This window comes from Malaclemys terrapin, chromosome 4 (genome assembly GCF_027887155.1).
Source record: "Malaclemys terrapin pileata isolate rMalTer1 chromosome 4, rMalTer1.hap1, whole genome shotgun sequence".
Classification (NCBI taxonomy): domain Eukaryota; kingdom Metazoa; phylum Chordata; order Testudines; family Emydidae; genus Malaclemys; species Malaclemys terrapin.
In genome coordinates this window covers 56,372,338-56,385,607 of record NC_071508.1, presented here as the reverse complement: position 1 = coordinate 56,385,607, position 13,270 = coordinate 56,372,338, and the positions used below count along the sequence as shown (strand labels likewise).

At 48.3% G+C, this 13,270-nt stretch overlaps 1 protein-coding gene across 4 annotated transcripts in view; it reads right to left on the bottom strand.

Annotated features, from left to right (window-relative positions):
* The window catches only part of AMPD3 (adenosine monophosphate deaminase 3), a 53,920-nt gene extending 49,536 nt beyond the window's left edge, over positions 1-4,384 (bottom strand). For 2 of the 4 annotated variants that reach the window (XM_054025934.1, XM_054025936.1), the window contains exon 1: positions 4,182-4,384. Coding sequence is in view for 2 of the 4 variants with exons in the window: in XM_054025932.1 (XP_053881907.1) it covers positions 3,650-3,671 (22 nt within the window). In the remaining 2 variants the exon portion in view is untranslated. Of the gene's footprint in view, positions 1-3,649; positions 3,813-4,181 lie in introns of those variants that run through there. The other 2 variants (XM_054025932.1, XM_054025933.1) reach the window with 1 other exon arrangement.
* Between the last annotated feature and the right edge of the window lie 8,886 nt (positions 4,385-13,270).

Here is a 13,270-nt window from a genome sequence, read left to right as displayed (position 1 = left end):
AGTTTCTCACTCTCGTCTCATTAAGGTCATAGGAATCTTTCTACTGACCTCTGTAGCCATTGTTGTCAGCAACAGTTGCATGCAGTATTGTTGCAGCTGTGACAATCCCAGGATAGTAGAAAGACAAGGTGGGTGAGGTAATATCTTTTATTAGACCAACTTCTGTTTGTGAGTGACAAACTTTCAAGCCACACAGAGCTTGTCTCTAAAACCAATGGAAGTTGGTCCAATAAAATGTATTATCTCACCCACCTTGTGTCTCTAATAATAGTTAGACCCAGATATAGCTGCTGACAATAGTTGTCAGTAATAAGGACTTCCTAGGCTGCCTCAGGTGGTGTTGGAAACAGTTCACAGCTAGTGAATGTAGGACCAAATCAGCTCAATTAACGATCATATGACTAGTCCTCAGTGTTTCAGAGTAGCAGCCATGTTAGTCTGTATCTGCAAAAAGAACAGGAGTAGAATCATAGAATATCAAGGTTGGAAGGGACCTCAGGAGGTCATCTAGTCCAACCCCCTGCTCAAAGCAGGACCAATCCCCAGACAGATTTTTTTCCCCCCGATCCCTAAATGGCCTCCCTCAAGGATTGAACTCACAACCCTGGGTTTAGCAGGCCAATGCTCAAACCACGGAGCTATCCCTCCCCCACTGTGGCACCTTAGAGACTAACAAATTTATTTGAGCATAAGCTTTTGTGGGCTACAGCCCACTTCATCGGATGCATGTAGTGGAAAATACAGTGTACACACACATACACCACACACACACCCCTCTCTCTCTCTCTCTCTGAAACAATGGGTGTTACCATACACACTAAGGAGAGAGATCAGTTAAGGTGAGCTATTATCAGCAGGAGAGGAAAAGAACTGTTTGTAATGGTAATGAAAATGGCACATTTTCAGCAATTCACAAGGAGATGTGAGGAACTGGGGGGGGGGAGGGGGGAAGCATGGGGAAATAGTTTTACTTTGTGTAATGGCCCATCCACTCCAGTCTTTATTCAAGCCTAATTTAATGGTGTCCAATTTGCAAATTAATTCCAATTCAGCAGTCTCTCATTGGAGTCTGTTTTTGAAGTTTTTCTGTTGTAATATTGCGACTTTTAGGTCCTCAGTGGTGGATTTAGAGTCAGTGGGGCCCTGTGCTCAGCTTCATTTTTGGGGCCCCTCCTTGGGACCCAGCCAAGAAAAAGAACATTCTCTCTTATCTCCCCCTGCCCCTGTTTTTCATTCTTTTTTTCTTCATCCTCCTCTTATAATGAAAATAAAGTGAGGTACCTTGATTGTTTTTTGTAGTCTAACTTATTTTTCCATAGAGCACTTGAAAAATCGCTGAGGGTCTCGGCAGACCACTTAATGATCTTTCCAGATATTGTTTGTACCGTTAGGTAACTATTGTAAAGTGCTTTGGATAAGAGGCTTTATTTAAAAAAAGAAAACATTGGGGTGCAGGGTCTAGCCAGAACTTAGGGTGCAGGAGGGGGCTCAGAGCTGGGGTAGGGGGTTGAGGTGTGGAGCGCTTACCTGGGGCAGCTCCCATTTGGTGCGAGGGGTGCATGTGGGAATGTGGGGGGGTGCAGGAGCTCCATTTGGTGCTCAGGGTGGGGGGTACAGGAGTCAGGGCACGGAGCAGGGGTGTGGTCTGGGGTCATGGGGGTGCTCTCAGGCCCCTGCCCTCCCCCACCCCAGTCCCCTGCCCTGAGCGGCTCAAGGCAGGGGGTTGGGGGGGTACATGTGGAGGAGTGCGGGGACCCCACCTTTGCTCTGCCCCACCCCAATTCCACCCCCTTCCCCAAGGCCCCGCCACTGCCTCTTCTCCGCCTCCTCCCCTGAGCGTGCTGTGGCCCCCGCTCCTCCCCCTCCCTCCTGGAGTGACCTGAGTGTTGGCAGCAGGGGAAGCACTGGGAGGGAAGGGGAGGGGTGGGAAAGCGGCACACTCAGGGGAGGAGATGGGGGAGGGGGACCTTGGCTGCCCGTGGGTGCAGAGACTGCAGCAGGAGCCCCAGGAGCCAGCAGGACCAAGCTTCTGCCCCTTCAGCTCCCTGTCATGGGGGGGGGGCATGCTAGGGCACCCTGTGTTTGGCTGTAAAAACCACCTCTGCTAGTCCTAGTGGAACATGGAGCTGAAAAATGGTTTTGTCCCATCTATAGTAGCAGTTTCATCATTGGCTGAGTAGGCCTAGAGAGGGATCCACTGCTGAACAATCATTGTCAGTGACTGATCGCTTTCCTAGTGTAAAAATGGCCTTAGTTACATAACTGTTAAAAACTGAAGTACAGTAGGAAACTTCTTGCCTGCTAGACTTCAGTACTTAGCCCATTCTGATTAACAAAGTGAATTTTAAGTCATTACACCAAATGTCAAGTTTTCACTTCATTTTATCTATGTATACATAAACCCCTATTCTCCACTAACACCAAACTATTTTTCTTCAGGACAGTGCTTGTTCCTGCACTCCTTTTTCAGGCAAATGACAGGTGCAGGCATCTCTTGTCTTCCAGGTAGGCCGTGTTTTGTTTACATTAATAGGTCAGTTCACATCATTGAAGAAAACTTAACATAAAAATTGCAAAATGACTCTTCACTCACTATGCAATTTCTAATCCCCTTGGGCTGGGTTGGTAAGTTGATACATTTCAATATTTACTGTACTCCTTTAAAATAAAATATGCTAGGTGGGGGATTCAATTTCCCAAAGTAAAAATGGATCACTGCTGTTGTGATTTGGGGACAAGGAAATGATGAAACATTTATCCACTCTGGGAGGAGAGGCTGAATATTATGCAGTATTCAGAAAACCCTCTGTCCTTTCCTGATCCTTTTTTTTTTCCTGCTATCCCAAGGTTGCTGTAGTTGTCTTTAACTTGTGTGGGAGTTATTTCTCAAACTTGTAAAGTAAGAGAGGACTGTGCTAGACACTGACAGGATGATTACTTAAAAGATAATGATTGATCAGGAAGTTTAAAGCAGTGGTTCTCAACCAGGAGTTACATCAACTTATCTAAATATTTGCCTAGTTTTACAACAGGCTACATAAAAAGCACTAGTAGTCAGTACAAAGTAAAATCTCACACAGATGACTTGTTTATACTGCTCTATTTACTATACACTGAAATGCAAGTACAATATTTATTTCTAATTGATTTATTTTTAGTTACCTGGTAAAAAGGAGAAAGTAAGCAATTTTTCAGGAATACTGTGTTGTGACACTTTTTATAAGCTAGTAGTTTAAGTGAGGTGAAACTTGGGGGTAGGGAAGACAAATCAGACTCCTGAAAGGGGTGCAGTGGTCTGAAAAGCTTCAGAACCACTGACTCAGAGGACGTGAATATTATAAAATCAGAACTGCACCAGCCCCCATGAGGAATCCTATTCTATTCCTCCACGCAGGGACCGCCAGGAGCATAGGGGTGAGGGGCTGAGAGGGGGGGAAATCTGGCCCTGGCCAATAGCCAGCTCTCTGAGGGAGGAGACTTGAACCAGGACCATGCCGCCGCTTTCTGGCGGACGACGACAGCCAGGAGCGGGCGGGGGAAGACTCCGGCTCAAGTGTTGCCATTTGCTCTGCTGGCTGCAGCGGCCCCAAGGTGAGCGGGTCCCGGTTCCGGTGCCAGCCCCGCGCCCCTCTGGGGAAGAAGGACTCACCTAGCGCCCCAGGGAAAGCCATGCTGGAGGCAGCGCCAGGACGCAGGCGGCGCTGGCCTGGGAAGAAGCCTTCAGCACTGAGGAGGAGGAGGCAGCGCTGGGGCTCGCTCAGCCCCCTGCCCGACCGGGGACTCTCCCAAGGGCGCCGGCCGCAGGCTCCGCAGCAGCATCCCGCTGCGGACCGGGGTGTTATATTCAGCAGCCCCGGCATGTCCCGCCCCGTCCTGCTCTGCTCTGCCCTACCCTACCCGCGGGCAGCCCGCCAGCGGCTTCTTGCAGCGGGTCAGCTGGGCTCCGCGCGTGACGCCGGCCGGCTGCGGGAGCCGCTGTGCGGGGGCCCGGCCCTGACCTTGGCCCCGCGCCGCAGAGCTGAAGCAGCGCCCGGCCGGAGAGCCCGGCTGCAAAGGCCGAGGCGGGGTGCGCGGGGTTCCCGCCTCTCCCAGAGCCGCCAGAGGCCCGCGTGAAGGGACCGGCTGCGGGTGGAGTCCCCCAGCTTCCCCGCTGCGGCGGCAGGGCGAGCCCCGATCCCTACCTGAGGCGGGTGGGGGAGCCGGTCTCTCCTCCCGGTACTAGGCTTGTCCTGTAGCCGCAGCAGCTGCAGGCAGGGCAGCCGAGTGACTGTGCACAGCAGGGAACTTCTTACAAGGCGAAGGCACGGGGAGGCGGGTTCCACCTCAAGTGCCCCTGGTGGAAACACACCGCACTGCCGCGGAGCGCTGGGGGAGTCGCCCACAGGCAGAGGCCGCGGCTGTGGCAGGGGAGTCAGGGCTTGCATGGACCCGTTCAGGGCAGCCAGTGCGCGCTGGTTCCTTACCGAGGCTTCAGGACAAGGGTCCCTTGTCAAATGCCGCCTCCACCTCCCAAGCTCGGGGGGGCAGTGCCATCTCCTGGTGCTTCACCCCTGAGCCGCCTGGCTGCCGGCGGGGTGGAGGAGCTCCCAAGGGGATGTTCCCAGCCCAATGCGCCATCTCAAATCACCTGTGTCAAACACATTTCAAGAGCACTTTAAAGAAGTGGAAAATGTAGGACCTGATCCAAAGCCTGCCGAGGTCAATGGAAAGATTCCCTTGGACATCAGTGGCCTCTGGATCAGCCCCAAAGTCTTTAGACTTTTCAAACTGCAGGTCCTGACCCAGTCCTGGGTTGTGACATGTCAGGCACTGGCTCATGGTGGCTTTGGTCAGACTGACTGGGCTGTTAAAAGTCCCGTCAGCGCCACGGTGCTGCCTTGTCCCTACCTGTTCTGACACCGCGCTGCGCCCCGGAAGCAGCCAGCAGCAGGTCCGGCTCCTAATCCGGGGGTCATGGAGCTGCCCCCACCCCAAGCACCAGCTCCACCCTCAATGGGAGCTGGTGCGGGGCAGTGCCTGTGGGCGAGAACCGCGGGGAGCCGCCTGCATACCTCTGTCTAGGAGCCGGACTTGCTGCTGGCCGCTTCCTGGGCGCAGCGTGGTCTGCGGTGCCAGGACAGGCAGGAATACTGCATTTGCACTCCCACTGCGCCACTGACCAGGAGCTGTCGCAGGTAAGCCCCTGCCCCAATCCCTGACCCCAGTCCTGAGCCTCCCCAACCCAAAGCCTCCTCCTGCACCCCAAACCCTTCATCACTGGCCCCACCCCAGAGCCTGCACCCCCACCCCAGAGCCCTGATCCCCTCCTGTACCCCAACCCCCTACCCCAACCCTGAGCCCCCCAAACCCAGAGCCCCCTCCTGCACCCCAAACCCCTCATCCCTGGCCCCACTCCAGAGCCTGTAAAGTGTCAGGGGTATCAAACTTTGTATGCAGACCCTAGTTAGATGACTGATATCAGGCCATAAAGTTCAGCCTTTTAGCAGCACACCTGTGTGTTACACGCTTATTACACTGCCCATAGGGGAAGTTTTTTGCCAATTCTGTCAGTTAGTGGTTGGTTTATGCCCTAACACATGAGAGTTTATCCTTTCTTTTAAAAAAGTTTTAATCTAATGTAACTGTAGGTATTCTCATTATTAAATAAATATAAATGTTTTAATCCTTTTTTAAACCTATTAAGTTCTTGGCCTTAGTGATATCTTTTGGTAACTACTCCCACAAATTAACTTTGCATTGTGTAAAAATGCATTTCCTGTTGATTTTTCAATTTACTTGAATATCCTCTTGTTCACATACTATACAGTAGCACCCAAATTACCTCTTCATATCATCCATAACTTTGTATATAGCTATCGTGACTGAAGTAGGAATATTTGTGTGAATAATAACTTGCAGGATCAAGCCCTTAATTTGGAATTTAATCTCTTCGTGACAGTAAACATGACTAGTATAGCTACAATCCAGCACAGAAGTTCCATGATATATGAACTCTGAGAGTTAGCTCAGCATTTTAATATGTGAAAAACAGAAATTTAGTAAGTTCTGTAGTTTTGTTTGCATGCCAACATCCACTGAAGAATGCAAATTACATAGCACAAAATTCAGTGTCAGGAGATTGTGTAATACCAATCCTTTGAGACAATAGCTTTCACCTAGGAGATGATTAAGCTGGAACATACATTAACCAAAATCAGGAAATAGTTTCTCATTTTTACTGGAGATTTTTTCAATTATGAACATATGCTGTAGCTCCTAAAGTGCCTTGAAGTTAATGGATTTATATTTTAAAGTACATTCATACTAATATTGATTTGTACTTTACTGTAGGGCAAAACAAACTAATGGATCAGATAGCAAAATTTCTCCATATTTGTAATGGACCATTAATGGTATCCAAAGACGTGATGTTATATACTTTTCTTACCTTTGTCTTTTTGTCAGTGTTGTAATTGGTATAGGTATCTTTATATTTAACTATTGAAGTTAGTCATACTGAAACATTAGAAATAGAAGTGATAGATAAGAATAGTTTTGAAAAGCTGGGAGGGGAGATTGGTACTAAATGTAAAAAGTTATTGAATTATATTTATAAATGTTAAATTATTCATTATATTCTCTCTACTAGAAGAGACATGCAATTCGGCAGATTTTTTTTTTAAGGACATATTAATATAGATGAGAGTTATAGTGAATTACAAAGAAAGGAAATTATTCCACAGAGGGTTTGAGATGATGTAAAACACAAGAGTGAAATCTGGTCTTGGGTGTCTCTGCAGTTGCAGTGTGTACATGCATTAAAAGGGGAGGCTTATGTTTTGCCTCTTTCAAGAATGGAGTCAAAAGACAGAGTAACTGATTGACATGCATGTAAGTAAGTAAACTAGCTAGGAAGCTGGGATTTTAGCTGCTCCTGACTTGTTTTGTTTGGGAGGGGGGTTGTGGAAGGGTTGTTCTTGTCATCAAGAGAGAGCATGAAAAACAACCATTTTTGTTTTGTTTTGTTTTAAGATGGGTTAAATTTGGAACTTGACAGTGGTGGCAGTATACCTTTCAAATCTATTCCAGCTCTTATGGAAAGGCATTGCAATAACTCAATAGGGCAGGGTTAGAGTACTCACCTAGGATGTAAGAGGCCCAGGTTCAAATCACCCCCTCCCTGATTTAGAGCAGAGTTGAAACCAGATATCCCCCCTCAGTACTCTAAATAGTGGGCTATAAGGTATTCTGAGATGGGTCTCTCTCAATCTCTCCTGTTGAAGCTGCTCTACTTTGTATGAGATACTGTCATGGGGTCCACTCACCACAGTGGCACCTCCTGCTGGCCATCCTAGGGATAAGCTCTGTCACTTGCTGTGCCCTCTTCAGGTGATGCCTCACCTACAGGGCCAGCTCCAGGCACCAGACGAGAAAGCACGTGCCTGGGGCAGCACATTTGTAAGGGGCGGCATTCCAGCCAATCTTGGGGCGGCACATTCCGACCGCCCTGCCGTGGTTCTTTTTTTTTTTTTTTTTTTGGCAACCCGGTCCGCAGCTCCAGAGCCCCCGCCGGCTCCCCGCGCTCTGCCACTCCCAGCCCAGAAGGGGCACGGACCCCGGCCAGGGGGGCAGGAACTATCGATCCCCACTGCTCACCGTGCCGCCGGGCTCCCCGGGACACGCCACTCCCTGCCGCCTGCACCGACCTCCACCTCCCGTGCCGCTCTGAGCCCTGCCCAGCCGAGCCGCCTTTAAAGGAGCGGCTGAGTCAGCACCTCCCGCAGCCCCCGGGGGCTTCGCCTGCCCGTCCGGGAGAGGCACCCCAAGGCCAGAGGGGGCAGCCCCTCTCACCCAGCTGCGAGGCACCGCCCTTCACCCCCCTGCAAGCTGCCTTGACAGCCCTCCACACGAGCCCTGCAGCTGCGTGTTTTTTTTTTTTTTTTTGCTTTGTGGCGGCAAAAAAGCTAGAGCCGGCCCTGCTCACCTATCATCCTCTCACCCTGCAAACCCTCTTCATGACTTGGCCCTCCAACTGAGTCACCATCCGTCTCTCGCCCTTCTGGGGTTACCCAAAGTCTTCCTATGCAAACAGTCCCAGACAGTCTTCTCCTGTGCTGCCATGATGGTTCCACTTCCCCAGTGGCTAGTAGGGGAACCCGGGCCCACCCTCTTCTCTGGGTTCCAGTCCAGGGTCCCTCAGCTCATCAGTTTTGGGCTCTACCCTTTCAGCCCAGACTGCTTCCTAATCTTCCTGGTCTCTCCCCCTTCCCCCATCCCTGGGAGTACCAACTCCCTCCTCCCAGTGCATGACTGCTCTTTCCACAACAGCCCTGTCTGTTGTCAGCTCCTGGGCTTTATAGGTCCCATCTATTCCTGCCCAGCTGAGCAGGGGTTGCAAGCATGGGCAGCGTGTGAGCCTCCCCTTTGGGGAGGCTAGCCATGCAGCCCTGCCCCTTCCACTGAGGCCAGAGGCACCCCGGGAACTATCCCGGGTCACCGCCTGCTCTCAGCACCAGCCGCAGGCCACCAACCACTGCCAGCCCTAGCCCCAGGCTGCCGGCCAGTGCCAGGTCACCTGCCACCCACAGCGCCGGGTCACCTGCCAGCCCCGGGTCACCTGCCAACCCCCGCATCAGCCCCAGTGCCAGGTTGCTGACTTCCGGCTGAAACTGAGCTCCCGCTGGCTTGGGGGAGAGGGTGGAGCATGGGTGGGGCCAAGGCTTCCTTTAGGGGAGGCTTAGCCTCCCCTGGCCTATTATACCCACTGCCCATGGTTGCAAGCATTGTGGAGGACAGGATTAGAATTCAAAATGAATTTGACAAATTGGAGACTTCATCTAAAAATCAACAAGATGAAATTCAATAAAGACAAGAGAAAAGGACTATACTCTAGAAAGGAAAAATCAAAGGCATAACTACAAAATGTGGAATAACTGGCTAGGTAGTTGTACTGCTCAAAAGCATCTGTCAGGTTATAGTGGATCTCAAATTGAGTATGAGCCAACAATGTTATGCAGTTGGTTAAAAGACTAATATCACTCTGTGGTATATTAACAGGAAGTTCATATGTAAGACATGGGAGGTAATTGTTCCATTCTACTCAGTACTGGGGAGGCCTCAGCTTTAGTAATGTGTACAATTTTGGGGCTCCATGTTTTAGGAAAGATGTAGACAAATTGGAAAGAGTCCAGAGGAGAGCAACAGAAATGATAAAGGGTTTAGAAAACCTGACCTATGAGGAAAGGTTAAAAAAAACCACTGGACATGTTTAATCTTGAGAAAAGAAGACTGAATGGAGGGGACCTGATAAGTCTTCAAATATGTTAAGGGCTGTTGTTATAAAGAGGATGGTGATAAATTGTTCTCCGTGTCCACTGAAGGTAGGACAAGAAGTAATGGGTTTAATGTGCTGCAAGGTAGACTTAGGTTAGATATTAAGAAAAAATGTCTAACTATAACTGTAGTTAAGTTCTGAAATAGGCTTCCAAGGGTGGTTGTGAAATCCCATCAACTGGAGGTTTTTAAGAACAGGTTGGACAAACAACAGTTAAGGATGGTCTAAGTTTACTTGGTTCTTCCTTAGTGCAGGGGGCTGGCCTTGAGGACCTCTTGAGCACCCTTCCAGCCCTTCGTTTCTATGATTCTATGACTAATATGGAATAGGATAGATACATGCAAGATATGTTACCCTACTTCCACAACTATTGCCGATTTTTTTTCTTCATGTTATTGGGCTAGGTCTTGTTTTCCCCATATTTATATGCCACTAGCCAAACGATTCCCATGATGATTATCCTATATTATGCATTGGGAGACTTAGGTGCCTAAGAAACAAATTCACAGAAGCCAGCACACTGAGCAAGGAGCTGCCTAAGCTAGCCAGTAGGAAATGCCAAGGAGATGTCTGCGTGTGTAGATGGCTGTTTGGGGATGAGGCCCGTCACCTAACACTGAGGGGGGGAAGCACCTATCTCCACTCAGGATTTACAGCCATTAATCCTCTCCTGGAATTAGGGAGAAGGAGTGTGTGTTAATGGGGATGAGAGATATAGTTGGGCAAGGAAATAAAACCATTTATTATATTTTTGCTCTCAGCATCAGTCAAAAGTGCTAGATGAATCTTTTCCCCATGAAATAGTTAGAATATAGCTTAGGAAAACATGTTTTCTTGGTTATTGGATCTCAGACTTCAGTAAATGTTAAACCTTGTGACAAAGTTCCTCCTCTATCTCGGTGGGTCCTGCGCTTATTGGCAGATTTTCTTGCCTCAGAGATTCACCATGTGGGTTGGGGAACAGTCCAGAGACCTTCCCCTCTGGGAGGGCCCACAATCCAGCTCAATTGGAAGGTTTGTGGGGAACCCGGGCCCGCCCTCTACTCCAGGTTCCAGGCCAGGGCCCTGTGGGCTGCAGCTGTCTATAGTGCCTCCTGTAACAGCTGCAGGACAGCTACAACTCCCTGGGCTACTTCCCCATGGCCTCCTCCAAACACCTTCCTTATTCTCACCACAGGACCTTCCTCCTGGTGTCTGATAACACTTGTGCTCCTCAGTCCTCCAGCAGCACACCTCCTCTTGCTCCCAGCTCCTCACACTCCCACCACAAACTGGGGTGAGCTCCTTTTTAAAACCCGGGTGCCCAGATTAGCCTGCCTTAATTAATTCTAGAAGCTTCTTCTCAATTGGCTCCAGGTGTCCTAACTAGCCTGCCTGCCTTAACTGGTTCTAGCAGGTTCCTGATTACTCTAGTGCAGCCCCTGCTCTAGTCACTCAGGGAACAGAAAATTACTCATCCAGTGACCAGTATATTTGCCCTCTATCAGACTCCTGTACCCCACTGGTCTGGGTCTGTCACAACCTATAGATCCCATTTCAGCACTCAGGGCTTGTCTACATTACCTGCTGGATTGACAGACAGCGATCAATTCAGCGGGGGTCGATTTATCACCTCTAGCCTAGATGCAATAAATCGACCACCGAGCACTCTCCCATGGACTCCGGTACTCCACCGGAGCGAGAAGTGCAGGTGGAGTCGACAGGAGAGCATCAGCAGTCGACTCACTGCAGCGAAGACACCGCGGTGAGTAGATCTAAGTACGTTGACTTCGGCTATGTTATTCAAGTAGCTGAAGTTGCGTAACTTAGACCGATTTGCCCCACACTCCCAGTGTAGACCAGACCTTTAATATTCTATGTAATTCTCAGTGACTCCATTGACAGTGGCACCGATTTAAGTGAAAATGAAATTTAGCCCATAGTCATATGTTGGGAACACTTTCATGTGGTTCAGACCTAATATTTGAATTCATACTCTTTTTAGTCTTAGTGCTTTTGCCAGGGGTGAAAGTAATTTACAGGACTTACCAGTACTGCCGGAATCCTGAGGGGGGCGTGGCAGCTGCGGGAGCTCCGAGCCCTTTAAATCCCGGCCCCAGCCTGGCCGCCGGAGCTGCGGGCGGGATTTAAAGGGCTCTAGGCTCCCCGCAGCAGCAGGAGCTCTGAGCCCTTTAAATCCCGGCTGCCAAGCTGCGGGCGGGATTTAAAGGTCTCTGGGCTCCCTGCCACAGCGGGGAACCCAGAGCCGTTTAAATCCCCGCTGCGGAAGCCGGTGCGGTCCGGCACGGTATACTGGCTCTTGCCGGTATGCCGTACCGGACTATACTGGCTTACTTTCACCTCTGGTCTTTGCTGAGACTGCCACCCACAAAACTGACATGAGAATTTGACACACAATCCGTGGGTCAGAGTCTTCTTTGCATTAACATTAGAACTGGATTCTTATTTATATTGACCCTTTAGGTCTAGCCTTTCCAGAAGCATCTCAGGATATTTATCCTGCAGTATGTTACTACAAACTAAAATAAGTACACTGTATAAATCAAAATTTGAAAGATATTGTATATGGAAAATTAAAATGGAAGTGAGAACCACAGAAACAACACCAAGGGTCTGAGTGTTGAGTCACTACTCAAAAAAATAAAACTAAAAACGAATGTATTCATAATAATCTCAATCTCAAATACCATAGCAATACTTTACCTTCAGTTTATAAATGGAAAAAACTGTAACACTTTAGTGCACCAGGAAACTTTTAAAACCAAATGAAAGGATTTGGAGCTTTTCGTCTTGAAAGCTATCAATAAGATATTTGGAAAGTGTTCTCTTCTAACCACCTGTCAACTTTCCAGATGGAATCTACCTGTAGGCCTTGTTAGTGAAATTGCATTTGTTACAGCAGCTCTTGTGAAATATCATTTCAAAATCAGTTGATTTTAAATCTGTTCAGTTTGGGCTTTGCAAGCATTTACTCTTAATGGAAGTTTCTCTTTGAAGTTATAAATTATATATCTGAAATTCTGAATCTTTCCTAAGCAGGAAAGATCTGGCCACATTATTGTACAAACCAATGGATCGCTCATGTTTAGAGCTTGAATCATCTTTTAATCTGATCAAACAAAGCAGGATTTCCAGAAAATTAAGTTTCACATCTGTTGTCATCGTAAAATCTCAAATCCACTTATAATCTTTTTAATCCAAATTTCCTCCCAAATTTCAATGTACTGCCACCCAGTCATCAGCCTCATTTTATCAGATATTCTATTCACCCAGTATACACACAAAGGAAAATATTTGGCAAGCAACTATCTGATAAGTATACACTGCCTGTGCATGCTAAATAATGTAACAGTGTAGTCATATGCCAAACCCATACTGAGAAGCTAATAGTTTCTTTAGTATGATAACTCTAAAAATGGAGAATACTGAGAATTTTGATTTCTGCATAAACAGGACTGGAGACTTAATATAAATCTGGCAGACGTGTTTGTATACTACAGATAGTCTCAGCAGGTGATGTGCAGTTCTGGATTTGTATTATATTTAAACTAGGGTTCAGATTTAGTGATGAACCAGATCTACGGCTTGGGTTTGGATTTCATGGCACTGAAGTCTCACAAACTGCTCTTGTGAGATTTGCTCCAAAATGTCAGATATCTTTTGAGATCAGATATCCTCATGAGATTTTCACAGAAAGTTGTTCTCAAGATATTTTGGCTGTATCTAAATGAGAACCACAAAATAAATCTGGCATTGGGTATAGCTGTGGTGGAGGTATACAAAACCCGCACCAGTAAGGAAAGGGTTAAGCAGTCGCTGTTGGCCCAGCTATCCTCACCTCACCACAGCTGCAAACCATGCTTGGCTTGAAGGAGGCACTCAAAAAGGAGAACAGCCCAGCTCAGTAGGAGGGCAGACAGTGGAAGCAAACTGACCTACACTCCAGGAAAGATGCAC